The sequence below is a fragment of the Centroberyx affinis genome, unplaced genomic scaffold, assembly GCF_046629955.1.
Source record: "Centroberyx affinis isolate AG114_WGS23_722 - 3 ecotype Tasmania unplaced genomic scaffold, CSIRO-AGI_Caff_v1 ptg002183l_1, whole genome shotgun sequence".
In the NCBI taxonomy this organism is placed as follows: Eukaryota; Metazoa; Chordata; class Actinopteri; order Beryciformes; family Berycidae; genus Centroberyx; species Centroberyx affinis.
Window position 1 is genome coordinate 9,662 of NW_027280491.1, and position 18,992 is coordinate 28,653.

General features: G+C 44.1%; 1 protein-coding gene across 1 annotated transcript in view; it reads left to right on the plus strand.

The window, feature by feature from the left end:
• Nucleotides 1-1,039: 1,039 nt before the first annotated feature.
• nhsl1b (NHS-like 1b) overlaps nt 1,040-18,992 on the plus strand; it is a 29,914-nt gene continuing 11,961 nt past the window's right edge. The window contains exons 1-5 of the mRNA XM_071532269.1: nt 1,040-1,222; nt 5,924-6,076; nt 11,757-11,884; nt 15,117-15,321; nt 16,980-17,111. Of these exons, the coding sequence (XP_071388370.1) occupies nt 1,168-1,222; nt 5,924-6,076; nt 11,757-11,884; nt 15,117-15,321; nt 16,980-17,111 (673 nt within the window). The 5' untranslated portion in view covers nt 1,040-1,167. The remainder of the gene's footprint in view (nt 1,223-5,923; nt 6,077-11,756; nt 11,885-15,116; nt 15,322-16,979; nt 17,112-18,992) is intronic.

Genomic DNA, 18,992 nt, shown 5'->3' on the forward strand with positions numbered 1-18,992 from the left:
GGGTGGATTGTATGTGATCTATATTCATGTGGCACAGATTCAGTGGCCATGTGCTCACACAGCGGGCTGGGAATGATCAGACAGGAGGGGAGATGATAGAAAATCAGTGAAAAAAGAGCAAAAAAGAGATGTTTATATATAGATAATACGCACAAACTCATTTTCCCTGTTTTTTTGGGCTCTTTGGAATCCTGAATACTGGAATATAATTGGTACAGCCCTTTCCAGAAAGTGTTATAAATTGCTTTACAAACAGTAAAACAATAAATGAAATCCAACAAGATAATTGATTTAAATGCTATATATGAATTACTACATCAGTGTGACGTATGTAATGAGTTTCCTGTTTGCATTGCACTTTGCATGCAGGTGGAAGCCAAATTCCCCCGAGAACGGCTTGTGAAAAAAACTCAACATGTCTTTTTTCGGGGCTGTACAAGTCTCTCTAGGAGGGGTAGCTGATAGTTTAAGTAGATGCATAAATATTCCCCAGATGAGTCGGTGATAGCGGTGAAAGATTTAAAGCGAGAGAACGCACTGAGCGCTTTTGCAAGAACCCAAGTGAGAGCAGAAAGTAGGGTGGTATGAGGCATGTGGTATGAGCGTGCTCGTTCATTCTAATAAAGCATGTTTAAATTCCAGCTATATTCTGAGTCCTGGAGTGCAAAGAAGAAAGAGAGAGCAAGGGAGAAGGAGTGCAGAGAGACACAGAAAGCAAGAGAGAGCACGATTGATGATGAGAAATAAAGGGAGAGGCAGGCAGAACTCCTTGGTAACCAAAGCACAGAGGAACAGAGGGGCCGGTCTTACACCCCTCCCACTGTGGGTGTGTGTGCCTGTGTATGTGTGTGTGTGTCTCCGAGGACTGGACTGCCTGAGGGAGGAGTAGTAGGGAGGGGGACCATGCGTGTGTTTAGAGAGAGAGAGATAGGGGGAGAGGCTCATTGTCAGTGTAGTAGACACACACACACTCTCACACATACACACACACACTCAGACCCACTCTGAGCCAAGCCACCGTAGAGGGAGAATGTGAGCGGAGGAGAGCCGACGCAGTACTCGTTCATCCCGTCTTCTCTCTCTCACTCCCTGGCTTTGTCGGTCCTATTTGTGCCTTACAAGGGCACTTTTCTCTAGGAGAGGGACACACACACCCCAACCGGAATAATGGTGTTTATCGGGACCTCGTTAAAATCCGTGATAAAATACTTCAAAAGGAAGGGTAAGACATGGCTACTTCTTTTCAATACTCGTCATGAGTCGTTTTACCCTGTTTGTAGTTTGGACTTATTTTCCACAAGAAAGCAAGTGAAGTTAAATAGAATTTGCATTGGAAGTGCAGTTGAGCCTTGTTTTGCATCATTTTGACAGAAATTTTCTTTGGCCGTCTCAATTTCCTACCGCTTTCCATTTGCTTCAGTTCAATTCTAGACACAGCCTCTATCAAAAGTGGACAATTCGTCTAACATGTACCATCCTTAACGGTTTGTGCATAGTTGTATTATAACTAATTGTTTCCTGTGGGTGAGCTGAGGGAGTCGTTTTTACATGACAACTCCACTGCTGCCTCTGCTGAGCCCAGAGACAGTCCTCTGTTGGTCCCTGTTACCAGGTAACCAGCGGGCCAAGACTTTAAAGGGCTGACGACTATTAGCACTAAATGACCCGACAACCTTTGTAAAGGTGGCAGCTGGTAGCACTTAATATCCCAACTGCCTTATTAGAAGTAGTTGCTCTGTTTTCCTTCTTCTTGGGACAATTTTGAAATTGTTGTGTGATTATTTAGGACTAGATATTTTGGAAAATTTTAGTTCAATATCAGGGTGATTGATTCAGAGTAACCAGAAACCATAGTTAAGCCTATGCACCAGGTATTGTGTCAAGGCTATTATGTTATCAGTGGCTATGTATTAAGCATGTGAGGATGAGTAACAAAGACCTGGTTGATGCAGGCCAAGCTGCTTGTACCTACTCTAATCTCAGGTGTATTTATAGCTCTGTGTGTAAGTAAGTGTGTGTGTGTGTGTGTGTGTGTTGCAGTCAGGGTTGAGGTGTGAGTGTTAATCATTAGCTCAGCATTTTTGCACTTCTCATATATTGCACATGCCTGCACCTTGGCCCTGCACTGCAATCCACTACTATTGTTTAGCCGGAGGATCTTGACTGCATGCTGAGCATGCCTCACACCCATGGGGCCTCTACAGTGAAGAAGAAGTAACCATGTGTATTGGACATTAGGACATCCTATTCTACTATTTAAAATGGAAAATAGCTTGTTAAGTTTTATATGATCATGGGGCATTTTTCTCAAAATAACTTCTTCAATTTTATTAAATAAACAGATGATTTTACACTCTTTGGGACACTTTTGAGGGCCAACATTTTCTTTGTGGAGGGCTGAATTTTTTTATTTATGGTTATATGTTCATACTTGTCGTGTACGTGTCAAAAGTTTAACTGAGCTCAAGCCTAGTTATGGTGAGCCTTATGAAATACACATAGTTGCAGGTCAATATGTGGCTGGCTTGTGGGCGAACAGGGGCCCAGTGCAGGATTAACGTAGATATTGTCTATATAAATCGGTCAATTTTATTGATCATAAGTACATTCCCGTGTGGCGAGTGTGTGTGTGTGTGACAGAGAGGGAAAGTGTATGTGCATGCAAATGTTCCAGGCTATACGTAGCCTTTGCATTTGTGTATTGATGCACCATGTACCCTGTTTGTGTCTTTCAGAGTTTTCAGTAGCCTGTTTGCTTTCTGTCTGTTTGCTGATGGGCGCAAGAAGAGCTGGGATAGGCAATGGATGGAGGGATTAGTAGACTTCTGAAAGACTTTCGCGCCATAGTCCCATGTGGACATTGTGTGTGTGTGTGTGTGTGTGTGTGTTTGTGTGTGTGTGTGTGTGTGTGTGTGTGTGTGTGTGTGTGTGTGAGTGTGTGTGTGTGTGTGCGTGCTGAGGGGCTAGGGGGTATTGTGGTAGTGAAAGGCCTGATGTGGAGACTGATGCTGGGGGACAATGCAGGCTTTGTGTCCATAGTCCCCATGTCCTTGGTCTGCCTATAGCCTTTGACTGAGGCCTTTTCAACCCCATAGTCTGAGAGGAGGGTGGGGGAGGGCTACCTGTGCTCAATGTGTGTGAGAGACAAAAATAAAAAAAATGGGTTTTATAGAGGTAGAGTATTTTTAACCCTTATTTAACCAGGCACGCTGACAAAGAATACAGTCTCACACACAGCAATGGCCTCAGAGAATAGTTGCAAGAGGAATGATGGTTACACACATTCACACACATCTGGGAACTGCCCAGGACAACCATAATCTATCACTGAAGGCTGCTGAGCAGCTCTACAGCAGCAGTTGGGGTTTCATTGCCTCGCTCAATGGCATTTTGTGGCAGTTACTCAGGGAGGGGACAGTGTTATTCATTCCCCGGCTAGTCCAGATTTGAACCAGCTACAAGGCTTCTTGTCTAACCTTCAGATTTAACACTGCCACTGCAGTTGAACTGTGTTCATGGAAAGCGTGTTTCGTGGTATGCGCGTGCATGTGTGTCCCATGCCCTCTCCTTGTGGTCAGGGGAGGTGTGCCGCGTGATGTATTTGATCAATTATTTTGATCGGCATGGGCACGCTCCAACACAGCACTCTGTCTACACACACACACTATCCAGTAGTGTGTAGCAGCAACGGGTGTTGCTCACTTTCCAGTGGTTCTGGCCTCTGCAGCCATGTGGTGTGTGTCTTGGTCAGACCAGAGCCAAATAGTATTTGCAAATGATTCTGTGCACTTCTTTTAATCTGCTTGGAGTACCAGTTGGGTGGGATTTAAAACGTTAAAACAATTCAGATTGTAAGTGGTCAGTCACAGAAACGTATACTAAATTGCTGTTCAAATACTTTCCTGTGATTGTCATTCGTTGTACCGTCCTATGTGGCAAACCCCTACCATGTCCTCTGAGTGGGTTAAAACAAGCACTATAAATTATTGCCAAATACTGTTGGATCCAGGTCTGCTGTCCGTTTGTGGTATTTGTACTCTAACATAATTGAGCATGGAACTGACCTTTAAGTGTGTAGGTAGCAAGAGAAGTAGAGGAACGAAAGGTGTGAACGAATAATTAACTGTGACAGTGTTTAGTAAACGGTAGGAGACGAGAGAGAGGACATGATTGAACACAAAAGCTCCTCTCTTCTCCTGGAGAGGCAGTTAACGGCCGTCCATTCCCCAAGACCTCAGCTTCAGTCACTGGAGCTCCAGAGACAGACGTTAGAGTTGAGACACGGTTAGAGGCTAGGCACTGTTAGAGGTGGACAGTACTTCAGTGTGTCCTACTTCAGTGTGTCCTGTTTCACCGATGTAAATTTATTTAATACACCAACTTCTACTTCACTGGCTTTGTTTTTTCAGTTTGGGTTTTGAGGATAGACAAACAAACTAGCCTTTGTATTGTCACAAATTAGCAATTTTGGCCTCTTTAGTCAGTGGTAAGATCTGCCAGTTGTTACCTGTATGTCAAAGCACTTACACATTGTCTCACACTTTCTCTTGATGTCTCATTTGCACTTGGAGGCACTTGTAGGCCCCCCACCCTAACCCACCGCACCAAGGCCCTCGGTCCTCCCCCGACACACACACACACATACACACACTCCTACGCATGGCCCATTTGCACCTGTGAGAGAGCACTCACACACTAACACCCCACACATACACACACTCCCAGCCCCTTCCTCAACCCGCCCCCTTCTTCCTTGCTTCCTCCAGCCTGCTTCCACTGTACTGGTCAGATGGAGCAGTTGTGTTGGTTAGGACAGGGACACAAAGATAGCGGACTTGACTAATGTGTAGCTGTTTTAATGGAGATAGTCCTTCATCCACGATCGCCTACTTTGGCTTGGATACGCTCTCTTGGTAAGCCTAATTTTTTTGGAAGTGTGTGTGTATTTCATTTACATTAAACGTGGCATTTAGCTGACACTTTTAGTAGCGTAACTTATGATTGCAACAGGAGAAGAAGCTTCAGTTCCTGGATCAGTTCCTGGATCACCAACATTACAAGCACATTACATTACAAACCAATAGTAAGGAGTGCAGTGGTGACAATATTCAGATCATGTTAGAGAGAAATGCTTGGAAAAGAAACAAGACCTTAAGAATGAGGTAGAAATGGTTTTGTTTTCACGGCAGTTGACCAGTTGTGTGTGTTTACATGACCTCAGATGGTACTGAGATCTTGCGAGAAGATAAAACCCAATGAACGGGTGTTGTTTGGACAATTTGTAGAGTGACAAACTGGACCAACAGATGGTTTGCTTGATAACATTGTTTTCATGTGGTTTTATGTATTAGACAAGTTAGCTTGCTTGTGTGAATGTAGAGTAGCCCGTTTCAGTTTATTGAGTTGGATATCCGTTGGTCAGCTTTTCCCTCCACTAAGTTGTCTCCACTCCACTCCTTTTTCCTTTTCCTTCCCCCTCGGAGGTGTGTGGCCTTCTGTGTGACGTCTCAGATAAGTGTCAGGTTGTCGGTGTGGACACTGACACCTTGGTACAAAGCACCTCTCTCTCCTCCCCCCTTCCTCTTCCCCACCAAATAAAAACATCTTTTCAGCGTGCCAAGAAAACTTTCAGAGGAAGATTTCCAATCCACTATTTATTGTTTATTTAATCGAAGGGTCGATCTTAGAATTGGTACCTTGGTGCAATGGTAGCACTTAGCAAACCCTGAGGATGTTTTTCAACTACGCTTGGGTATCATTTGGAGTTTGACACCAATATCAAACAATACTTTTTTACAAGAGTTTGTGGAAATTAAAGCATTTTCCTGCACACTGATTCTAGCAAATCATACTGTTCTTAAGAAGAGGCTCTGTGATGCAAGGGTCAAACAAAATTCCTAACCTGATCTCTGTCTCTCTGCAGCGGTGTCTAACCTGGATGAGGAGAGCAAGTGGACGGTGCACTACACAGCCCCGTGGCACCAGCAGGAAAACGTCTTCCTACCAGGCAGCAGGCCGCCCTGCGTAGAAGACCTCCACCGCCAGGCCAAAGTCAACCTCAAGACCGCCCTGCGAGGTAAGGACCGTTCAAAAGGAAGCTGGCACATGATGCAGCATGACCACAGGCAAACTCAGGGTTTGGGGGGCGTCCCTTGGGGGTCAGCGGGATAAGATGCATGCCATATACTTGCGGGTTCAGATCCATCACTGTCCAGTAAAGTGGAAATTCAGCGTACTAACCTTTAATGACACAGGGGAAATATGCCGTCAGAAACACGTTAAACATGGAAAAATCATGGCTATAACACAGGGCAGGAAACTTACCTTCCATCAATTTATGGCCACAGAATTTTACAAGCCAAATATGATTTGTTGAACAACCTTAAAATAGTAGTTGGTTACATGCCAAAGTAACAGGTAGAGCAGCAACTTATCAGCCGTAATAAATTTAATTGGGTTTTAGCTGGTGGTGATAATCCAACCCTGCTATGATTCTTTTGAGAGAGAATGTATATAGGAGGAGAAATATGTGATTTGGTAACTCATATATGCTCAGGGAGCACAGATCAATAATGTATGTACACACATAGCCTATATTTTCCTGCACTCGTCCTCATGTCATTGTGCGTTCGTACTTAGCCCATAGTTTCAGCACTCCATGATTCTATGTTCAGGATTCCTACAGTCATGAAAAACCTGGAAAAGTCATGGAATTCAAAAGTAGTGTTTTCCAGGCTTGTGTTTTCCAAAAAGATTTGAATATGAAAATGATCTAAATGGAAACTTGAGCATCATCTTTTTGTTAACCAGTCAAGAGTTAAACATCAAGCTTGGCTGTTGGTATGTTGGTGTGTTGCTTTACTCTAATAACAACTAAATTCTTGGCCCTCAAATCAGCTATTCAACAAAAATACAGACACTGACAAATCTTGGTCATGGGAATGTTGCTAGATGTCATCAAATTAGTCATGGCAAGGTCATGCAGTCTGATTAACAAAAAGGTGAAGGTTCACATTTGTCTGTCAATGCTGTGAAAATGTTCAAGCCTGCAGTGTGTGCGTTTAGCCGCACAACACACCCGTGTGAGATCCTTCCTCCTGTTTGTCCGGCACGTTTAGTGAGGGAGGGACATGGGCTTGTTGTCAAACAAACACAGGGAGTCAAGTCGCAAGAGAGTGACAGCCCTTTATTATCACAACGTTCCCAGGATGGGAAGGTGGAATACCAGGAAATACTGGCACCTGTTTCACTGGGAGTCCTGTAAAAGCCATGGTTTCTGTCCAGTTCCCAGAGATAAAGGCTTGAGAGTCAGGTGTGAGAAATGGCATTGGAGAGGTGTGCATATGTGTATATGGGTGTTTGTGTGTGTGTGTGTGTGTGTGTGTGTGTGTGTGTGTGTGTGTGTGTGTGTGTGTGTGTGTGTGTGTGTGTGTGTGTGTGTGTGTGTGTGTGTGTGTGTGTGTGTGTGTGTGTGTGTGTGTGTGTGTGTGTGTGTGTGTAATTCATGGTGAAGGCCTGTTGTTTACATGCTAGCTGGCCTTGTGTGCCAGCAGATAAAGAGAGGGAGATAAAGGGAGAAAGAGAGAGATAAATGGGGGAGGGGAGGGGCAATGGAGGAAGTAACCCAATGCTTATGGTGTGTTATTAAGTCACCTCTAAGATAATGACACACACACATACACACACACAGACACAAACTGTAGGTCTCTGTTTGCATGTCCCATTGTTCGGTACTTGTGCTGTTGCTACTACTACTACTGTCAACAAAATATAACACACAAACCCCTGGTGTTATGTCCTGCAATATTGATGTGGCCAGGTACACACCCCCCTACCCACACACACACACCCACACACCACCTGGGAGGTGGGCTTTATTCAGGTCGCCCACATCCTGTCATCACCTCCCAGCCCCAGGGGTCCTACTGAAAGCCCCCCAGCACAGCAACAGGTGTCCAGTGACAGCGTGTCTCAGTTTAGTCTTGGTGTGTGCTTTAGTTCTTCCACTCCTTGTCTGTTCCCAGGAAGCTGAGAGTAGAGGTTACAGAATTAGCTACAGTCTAGACTTTTGGGAATAGATTTAGGTTTGTCTCAGACAGTAAAAAGCTATGTTACCTAACATTCCCTCCAAATACTGTGATAAAACACAACAGGCAGTTCCAAACTTATGGTTATACCAGTCCTTGTAAAGATTAACCTTGCATATATAAAAAAAGGCAACTGCATTTTCACAAGGTATTTTATGTATCAGCTTATAATGTAGAGGTAATATCAGGAGTTTAAACCAGGCTCAGCCCCAGCTCCCATGCACATGTAACCGGCATGAGCACACAACTTAGAGCAAGTTCGCTATCTGCCCTGCAAGCCACAATAATCAATAACCAATCAGATGGTGATGTGCGCACGGGCACACACACACACACACACACACACACACACATTATACACATAGGCTGGGTTTCAGCGTGTCCTTAGTGGCGAGGTGGTGGCAGGCGACTCCCGAGTTCCAGAAAACGTGCCGACAGGTCGAAATGCATGAGCCGAGTTGCGTAACAGTGGTGTGATTATCAATAATATCCTGAAAGTTGTGCATCAGTTTAGTCAATGATGTCACTTACTGATAACTAGGGTCACTGCATAATGGTAGACACACACACACACACACACACAGACATACACAACAATAGTATTTGCAAATACCTTTTATGGTTTATTCCAGTCTATGTAGGTTCATAATTGGTGGGTTTTCAACATGACAATACACTGCCAGAATGATTAGATATTCGCAGGAAAGTATTTTAAATTCAAGTCAGTATACTGTGATTGACAACTTACCTGACACTTAAGTGCCTATCTGGTTGTGACGTTGTGGGGGTGGAGCTGGACTCTCTGGTGGCAGTGTCACAGAGGAGGATGCTGTCCAAGTTACATGGCATCTTGGACAATGTCTCCCACCCGCTCCATGACTTGCTGGTCAAGCACAGGAGCACATTCAGTGCAAGACTCATTCCACCGAGATGCACCACAGAACGCCACAGGAACTCATTCCTGCCTGTGGCCATCAAACTTTTCAACTCCTCCCTCAGAGTGTCAGACACTCTGAGTCAGTAGACTGGCTCTTGAACTTATTTCATCCTGTCAGCAGTTACAACCCATAACTTATAACTTATATCTAACTGTGCAATACCAATTTTTTTTGTGCAATAATTCAACTGCAATAATTCAACTGTGCAATACTTATTAATTATTTAATTATTTACACTGGTGTATGTATATATTGGAGTATGATGCATATTGTACATAATTCTTATTTCTCTTATTTCTATATTATTATTATTATTTTTATTTTTATTCTCTTTGTTATATATTGTAGTATAATGCACATATTTTACATATTTCTTACTTTCGTATTTCTATTTTTCTTATAATTTCTTATAATTTCTCTACGCTTGTATATATTCACTTCTACAATGTGAGCAGCTGCAATGTAACCCAATTTCCCCTCGGGGATCAATAAAGTATTTCTGATTCTGATTCTGATTCTGATTCTGGTGCTCAATGAAGGTAAAGACCAATCAGTCTGACACACACACACACACACTACTATAAAATACATACGCACACACCCACTTGATATCATTATATTATTTCTGTGCACAGCATGCTCATCTTGTCTCATCTACCCTGCTCCTCTCTTCCCTGCAGTCCTGCCTAGCAACAAGCACCACTAAGCTTATTTATTTTATCAACCATCCCCAATCACTCAACACCAATCATCTCAACAGCTCTGCTCCCCGTCATCATCCTCATTATCATCATCTCAAGTGCTTTCTAAAGCCCCTCTTCCACACCGCTAGCACGCCATCTTGTTGTTACAGTAGCTACCTGTGCCAGTCCCATTAGGCCCCATTAGCTGACAGTATTATACATGCACCAGCGTGTCTCTCCATAGAGACGGGCTGTAATTAGCTATGGAGATAAATGGGACATGAAAGTGATGGCACCGCCTTTGACGTGCACAACTAGTGATACACATGTGGCACACATCCATAATACACCACAAAGGATTTTGATTGTGCGTCAGTGACACGCATGGAATAAATGCCAGGGATGAAAGAGAAAAGCTTGATGAGGGTTTTTTTTACATTTGTATGGACTACAGCACATAAAAAGAAACAGGAGTGCCTATCAATTGATAGGCTACTGACATAGCAGAGAGGGATGTGTAACATATAGACACTCTGAGGTTTTCTTTTTTTTATATTTAAGTCTCTGCTTTATTTAAATAGAAATATATATGACAGAAAACAGCTTTTCGCTCACACAGCTTGTTAGATTTCTTATCCAGTAAGGATGTAAAATCAGTGAAGCACACAAAACTCTAGTGTCTGTTTTACCTCCGGTGGAGGAAGTAGTAGTAGTAGTGGTTGACATGTAGTTAGCTATTAAGAGACCAGACAAAGGATTCCCTGGTAGCTGTTGGCAGAGAGGGAGAGAGAGATGATGTGGAAAATGTCCACTGAGAGAGAGAGGGGGATGGAGGAGATGGAGAAGGATGGTTCTGCCATCTGTGTGTGACAGACTGGAACTGATACCCCCCTCTCTTGTTACACACACACACACACACACACACACACACACACACACACACACACACACACACACACACTCACTTATAATGTCTGTTTTTAACACACATTGGCATACACATGTAATCACACACATACACCCCATCACAGCAGGTGGTAACGAGAGGAAGTGTGAGCAGTGCTTGGCAGGGAGTGACAGGGACTGCAGTCATGTGCCACATACAGTATATGCACGTACACACACATATACACACACACACACACACACACACTATGCTACGTTCTACTATGTACAGTTGAGCAGTATTGCACAGCTCCTCTGGATAATACAGTCCCCAGGGTGTTTGTATACGTGTGTGTGTGTATGTGTGTCCTATCAATTTTCCACTCACTACTACCTTCTTTTGTCACCGACTGTGTGTGTAATACACAGTGTGAGTAATACACATTGCTTGAGGTCAGCATGGTGTGTGTTTGTATAGTGTGTAAATAGGGCTGGGCGATATGGTTGAAATCAATATCATGATGATCATAAAGATTTTTCTCGATATCAATATATATCACGATATGGTTCATGTATGCAAAATCACGTTAAATAATCAAATTAATGTTCATCTCATTGAACCGAATGGTGATTTTTAGGTGTGATGTCAAACAAAACAAAAACAAAACAGAAATATTCAAATAATATTCCTACCATACCTCATTTTATGAGAGTTTTTAAGTAAAATTTGCTTGTCATCATCAATTTAGACAGCAGAAATCTGTGTCACGATACCAAAATATCTTCATATCATCACGATATGATTCCACTGAAAGACGATAAATGATAATATTGAATTATCGCCCAGCCCTATGTGTAAATAGTCAGACAATGTTAAAATGAGTGTTTGTGACACATTTCACTTTATTTCAGTTCACCCAATGAGAGATCATATAAGGGTGACTGTTTTGATTATAGGTTTCCCTCTCCCTACTGTAAAAACAGTTAAACAATTCTATATTATACTTAAAGAAATAGAGAAATGGAGATTTGTGGTTCTAATGCGTATCTTTTTGGCTGTCCTTAACATGCAAAACTTTGGAAACTCCTGTTTAAGACAAGGATAATAACTATCAAAATCTCCTGTCAGTCTATAACAGTCTGTTTGTCTGTCTGTCCTCCAGAGTGTGACAAGCTGAGGAAAGATGGTTTCCGGAGCTCCCAGTACTACTCCCAGGGCCCCATCTTCTCCGACCCCGCACAATCCACCAGCAGCCTGCAGGACGATGACGAAGACGAAAATGACAAGAAGGTACCCCTACGCATATAAACACAAGATGCATACGCACTCACGCACAAATGCATATATACATACACTTCGATTTTAGCCATTTAGCTGACTTACAGTGACTGACAGATACTGCAACACCTGTGCTTGCAGACTAGTGCTGATCCGGCACCATGGCAATTCAAGTCCACTGATTAAACCGGTATCAGTCTGCCCTCCAGTGGTTGGAAGTGCAAATGCATTGTTCACCCAAGCCTCCATCGCTCTTTTCTTTACATCAGCTACTTCCCAGCTTTGTCCATGTCTCCCTGCCTGTCTCTCTGTCTGTCTCTCTCCTAGAAATGTATCTGATAATTTCTAGGGCTTGAAAAGTCTGAATTTCTTAGCTATAGGTCAGCTATGGTCTAGTTTAGTGGTTCGCAAAGATTATGCAGGTTTTCATTTGAACCAAAGATTAGTTTATTAGTGGTCCTATCCTAGTTTATTAGTTCCTCTCTGGTTGAAGGTCTGTTAAATCCGTGAAATCATTTACTGTGGTTGGAATGAAAACCTGCAGACTTTTGGGCCTTGATGGCACCAAACTAGTTAACAATCATACCTCCTCATGACTATCAGCTTTCATCATATTGAGCACCGGCCAAAATATCTGAATGGGGTTGAGTTTTGAATTGTAATATGAGTAGAAGCCCTGCTCCATCTCTCTCTCTCTCTGACCTGTCAGACAGATAGACCATTTGCCAGGCAGAGCTAGTAGGGAATAAACACTTTACTGAGCCTTGTTGTTTTCCCCCTACACTTGGTGGGGCTGTTGTTTGTCTAATGTCACAGTGATAGCATAGGAGTGATAAATGGAGAGAGAGAGAGAAGCAGAGATGGGGAAAAGAGAGAGGGAGAGGGGAAGAAAAAGAAACATGGAGACATAAATGGTTATTTATTGCTCTTTTGTCTGGCAGACCAGACAGTGTGAAGTGGAGTGTAAATGGTTTGACAGCCAATATGCATCCACTCCTCTCTCCTCTCCTCTTCCTCTCTCCTTCTCGTCTCCTCTCTCCTTTCCTCTCCTCTTCTCAACATTGCTCTCTTCCTCTCCTCCTGTCTCTTCTCCTCCTTTCTTGTTATATCCTCTCCATTCCTGTCCTCTCTCCTAGTTTATTGGTTTTTATCCATGTCCCTCTGTGCGACACACACACGCACACACACGTGATGAGAGGGGGTCCAGAAAGGGTCAGGGGTGGTCTTTCTTTATGAAGGGGGTCTTTCACTGTCAGTTGAGGGTCTCCATTGTCCCCCTGAGCCCCCTGATGCCAGCGGCTCGTTCCATGCCTGCCTCGACCCTTGACCTTCATAACATGCTGTTGCCTTTCGCTTTCTAAACTGTTTACCCCCCCATCTCTCTCTATCCACTTTCACCCTCACCCTACCCTCACCCTCCCTACCTCCTATCTCCCCTCTTCTGTCTATTGTTTTTTTCCCTTCCCCTCTCTTCTCCATTGCTTCCTGTTGTCCCGAGGACAGTGAGCCTAACTTTGGCTGACAGCAGCTTCAAAAGGAGAAACTGGGCTCCTGTTTGAGCCACAATGGTGGTAAACAGCAAGCCATGTTTGCCACCAAACTCCACTCTCTATTGCTGGGGATCTTTCCCTCCACCCTCCCTTGTCTCCTACTGTTATTCCTTTCTTTCTTCTATCCCTCACGTTGCTGTTGCCTACTCCCACCCACCCATCTATCCATGATCTGGATGAATGTACCAATAGCCAGAAAGAACTGTTGTTTCCTAGTCATTCTGATGTCTGGGAATGTCAGGACGAGCAGTGAGGTTGTTGGAAATAGGGAATCACTCTCTTCTCAGTTTGGGAGATTCTGGAAAATTTCACATCTTTGTGCCAGCATATTTAAGAACCTCTGAAGAACAAAGTCGCACCAAAGATTTCCCTCCAGAGCCTTTTTTTCCTTTCTCCTCAAGTTGTTCCAAGCGCTCAGGTAGGTTTGGGCAATACAATGAAAAGGAGGACAAATGATTTCGCTCCTGGAATGGATATGTTATCTGGATAATTGAAGTTGATTAGTGCTCACCATGCTCTGGATTCAAATTGGTGCGTACTGCCAGTGCAGAATTCATATCAAAGACTCAAATGGACATTGACAATTGCTTGAATGCAGAAACGTTTGCAGTATGTATTTCTTTCCTTTTTACTTCTTTTTCAGTGCAGAAACTGCTTCACATGCATTCTGGCCTGTAACATGGAAAACTGTGATTTAATCCCAACTGTTAGACAAGTCCAAAAATTGCTCTGTGATATTAACTGATGTACAGTTAGATCAATTTTTCCATATATCATTTTGTCTTTTGGTGTTGGAAGTCAACAAACAAAAATATTATACTTAAAGGCAATTTGAAAATTAGAATGGATTTTGGAGATTTCGGTGTTAAACTATAGTCAAACATGTAGTCAGTAGACTGAGGCTGTTTGCTGTTTAAAGCCGAGGTAGAGCAGAAAGAAGTTTGGCTGTTGCTCCTCTCCTGGCTCTGCAGTGAAATATACGCCAGGATTGAGAACTCTTAGTGCGTGAACACAGTTTAATGCATGAGTGGTTCTGTCTCTGTCTGATTGCTCTCTCTCTCGTTTATCCTGCCATCTCCCAACCTTTCTGTCAGTTTGCTCTGATGTTTGTGTGTGTGTAAGTGTGTGTGTGTGTGTGTCCATTTGGCTTTGATTGATCGTGAAACATGTTTACAGCACCCCCGGCTTCTAAAGGTCACAGCAATGTAATAAACTAAACTGTGTTTGTGTGTGTGCTTATGTGTGAACCAAGTGTTAGAGAAGGTTAGTGAGTTTAAACAGATGCAAGACACACACACACACACACACACACACACACACACACACACACAGTTTTATTCAATTCTGTCTAAAGCTCACCATTCTCAACTCTCATTTTCTCTGTTTTAATCTTGACATTTTTCTTTACTCATCATTTCTCTGCTCCGTCTCAACATGACTAAATGTGTTTTCTATTACTTTTCATTACCCCACATGCTGTTTCATCTCTCACCCCCTCACTCTCTCTCTTCTCTCCTCTATGCCTTCCTCTCTCCCTTCTCTCGTCTCATTCATGTCTGTCTCTCCTCTGCCCTGCCTGTTCCCTCCCTTCTTTCTCTTCTTCCCTCTCTCTCTCTCTCCCCACATCCTTCTGTCTCTCTTTCCCCCGTTTCTCTCCTTTCATCTCTCTAACCTCTCTTCCCTCTCTCCTCCAGTCCATGGCTTCATCAGTGGAGGACGACAAGTCCCAGCTCTCCATGAGGCCTCAAACCCCTCAGGGCGGGGAGGGGGAGGAGCTGGAGGCTGACAGACAGGTGGTGTGGGCCAGGGCCAAGGCTGCGCCCCTCCCCACCCCGGAGGAGAGGATGAGACAGGCGGCCCAGGCCGTGCCCACCGACATCGTCCCCATCAACGTCACAGGTAGGCCACGCCCCCCCGGCAACCACACTCATCCTTCGATCATTTTGTCCAAATGCATCTCTCGACCACTAGCGACCAATCCCATCAGTGTTGGTAGTGAATAGTGCATAAAAGCAAATATTCCATTCGTTACGTCCTAGTCTCCTAGTTCCATACATAGCGACTTAGTAGGATCATCCTACTTTGAGGCAAATCTGGCCTCATCCACCCCTAGTGTCTACGCTGCACTATTAACCTCTCACCCCCAATCACATCTTATTTTGTTTCTGTGTTAACCAACCGTCTGTGGTTGACTGGATACACAACCAGTCAATTACTGTATCCACACATCCACAGTGAACAAAACTGTATCTGTCAGTCGAGTACGTCTGCCTCTTCTCCTTTACCTCGCTGTATTTTCTCCCCTTCCATCAAACCTCTTGGTAGCTGACCTTCACCTTCCTTTGTGTGTGTGTGTGTGTGTGTGTGGATGTGCGAGCGAGCGTGTGAGAAAATTGTTCCACAGCGTAGCCAAAGGTCAAGGCTTTTCAGTGACTGTATGTCAAACCACAGGGCGTTTGACAGATGAACACGCATACGCAGCCGCGCACACGCCGCGTCGGTGCAATTCCCTTGCTAGCACGTATCTCAGCTCTATCCGCCACTCATGAGTCATTTGGAAACCCACTGGTACACACACACAAATATATATACACCTCATTCTGCAGTTTTAAATTTAATACATTTGAGATTGTCTGCTGATTCAATCAGTGAGACACATACACTCACATCGCATCTACCAGTGCACATCTTCTCTTATTCGGGAATGAGATGAACAGCAGTGCTAGACAAACGCATTTCAAAAAGCTCCCTTTGACTCCAGTATAAACACCTGAATAGTGTGTCGGCGTCAAAGCCATTATCACTGCAAGCTCATCGTCCTTTGGACACTAATGAGTGGTTAATGTGTTCCCACGCCACGTGAATCACTGTTAACTTCATCCCCTGTCACTTTACATTACTAAGAGAGAGGGAGGGAGAGAAAGAGAGAGAGATCAGGGACTTCTCTGTCAGGCTGAGAGGCAATGTGATAGACACTATCTGCCCTCATACCAGTTCCCATTTCCCTAACGCCTGGAGGCTGTCACCAGCTGGCCAGATAGCAGAAAGAGCAGTTCCTAGTGAGAGAGAGATCACACTACCTTCAGGGAATTGGACAGAGAGTGAGAAGGAAAAGGGAGATGAGGGAAAGAGTGTGTGTTAGTGAGTGTGCATGCTTCAACTGATATCTTTCCTATGCATGTGTGTGCATGTACTCTACATCCATATAATATGCGTGTTCGCACCTCAATCACTCACATTCAGGGTGGGAAATTAACACCAGCCATCGGCCACCAGTTGCCAAATATTCGACTGTGGCTGGTTAGTCAGCCTCTTTGTTGGAGCCACTGCCATTGTTTAGAGGTTCTATTCTAAAAAATTATAATTAGCTGGTAGAATAGTGAAAGTGGCTGGTGGTTGACAAAGTTAGTTTCCTGCCCTGTTGACATTGCATGTTTTCATAAAAAAAAAATAAAAAAAATATGCATGTTTTTGAGTTTGTTCCTCCCACTAACCGGCTGCTGTATTGTTTGCCTGTGTGTGTCCGCCTGCCTTGCTCTCGCCCTCCCGGCCACCAGGGGCAGTGTTTGACCGCCAGGCGAGCATCCGGCGCTCCCTCATTAACACTGACACCGTGTCCCGCCGGCCCAAGAAGGTCAAACGCAGAAAGACTATATCAGGGCTGCCTGACAACTTCAACCTGGAGCTAGGTATGGATCACTATGGGGCTCTATGTTGCCCTCTACTGTCCATAGACCTGTACCAACACTCTGGACAAGCACTCTTCCTGCCTTCCTTCTTTCCTTCCTTCCTCTCTATGGAGGTTTGCATCTTATCAAACATGAGTTGAGAGGATTGGAGAGCTAACTGGTGGAGAATTAACTTACCACCAGTATTGTTTTGAGCCGTTCATACTGGGCTAGCTCAGGAAAGCTGAAAGAAGGGAGACACTGACACATGCAAGTCCACAGTGTTGATCAGGGCCCTTTAGTTCTTTGGTCTTTCTTTCCTCATTCAGTTCTGCACACCAAGTGTCCTCATTTGCTCTCCTATCCCATTTAGCTTCAGCCTCAGCGAGGAGTCATTTGAGACTTTTCATCTCATTTAGGAGTAGCTCTGTGGTTCTCATTTTGTCCTTTCCACTTTTCTAGAAACTTCATAATAGAGTCTACTTTTAGATTTTGCTCATTGGAAAATCATGCTACTTATGAGAAGCTATATGCAGCTTATTTTCTCATAATCCTTTGGGTTCAAGGTTCTGCATTCCTATTTCTCAGTTGTGTGTGTGTGTGTTAATCCTGGGGCCATATTGATAATCTTAACATGCCACATGTGTGTCCCACATCCTACTTTCCAATCCATAACTCCTAATGCTAGTATTTTGCTAGTATCCTAGTAATTTGCAGGCCAAGCCATATCTGTACTATTGTGTAATGTTTTAATGAGTGTTTGTGTGGGCTTGCTATCTTGTTTTGTGTCCAAGTGTGGGTATGTGAGTGAGTGAGTGTGTATGTATGTGCACAAATGCACTGATGGGTGTCAAGTTGTTGGGTCACAAGGACAGGACTGTTTAGCTCTCCAAACAAAGCAAAACACAAATCACGACCATCAGCCCTCTGCTTTGCTATTATTCAGTAAAACCACTCTTGACCTCTCTGCGGACCAATTCTCCATCAGGAGTTTGGAGATACACCAGGGTGCGTGAAAGTTTCCCCTGTCACACCCTGGATTGTTATTGTCAGCTGTTGTTTTGATAACCCGCGCCCTCTCCCGGTTTCTCTCTATGTACAAAACCTGTGAAACCCTGTGACCCTGAACCTCCCTGAACAGATGGAGTCTAAATAACAAATAGGAAGGTTCAGAGGTCCCATACCCGTAGTTACTCAGCTGAGGCGGGTGTTAAGCTAGCACTAAGCCCACTAAGCTGACGTTGTCCTGTGCTTACGGCACCGCATGGCTGATGTTTATTTACACGTCTCTGAGCTGGAGGGGAACTGCAGCGTTTAAAGAGAATGTCATTTCTCGGTGGGTTAAGATCAGCAAAGCTGATAGGAAAAGAGCTTTAAAGTCTGGTTAGTGCCCAGCTGACGGCAGCCTTTGAATGTCATGATTACTGGGCCGGGGTAATTGTCCCAGCGCTCCATCCCTCTCTCTCATTGCACTAGAGCTGCCTGTGAAGTAGACCTGCAGCTTAATCTATTGCACCAGCAGCAGCAGCCAAGCTGTCACTCTAGCTTTTAGCAAAGGAGGAAGAGAGTGTGTGTGCTTTAGAGAGAGCTAGAGAGAGGGCGAGAGAGAAGGAAGGAGGAAAGAGTGTGTGTTTTGGAATACAAGCATCAACAGGAGAGCCACCACAGATGGGAGACACACTAGACATCCTTTCTTGTGTAACTACCCATTCTTCAATTTGTTTGTTGACGAGCTGGTATGTTCTCTGTGTGTGTGTGTGTGTGTGTGTCTGTATGGTATGTCTGTATTTGAGTGTGTCTCCTTGTCTACGTCTATCTGTATGTATGTTTTTGTGTGCATGACCATGTCGACATATTTATGTGTGTGTGTGTGTGTGTGTGTGTGCGTGTCTTTATGTTTGT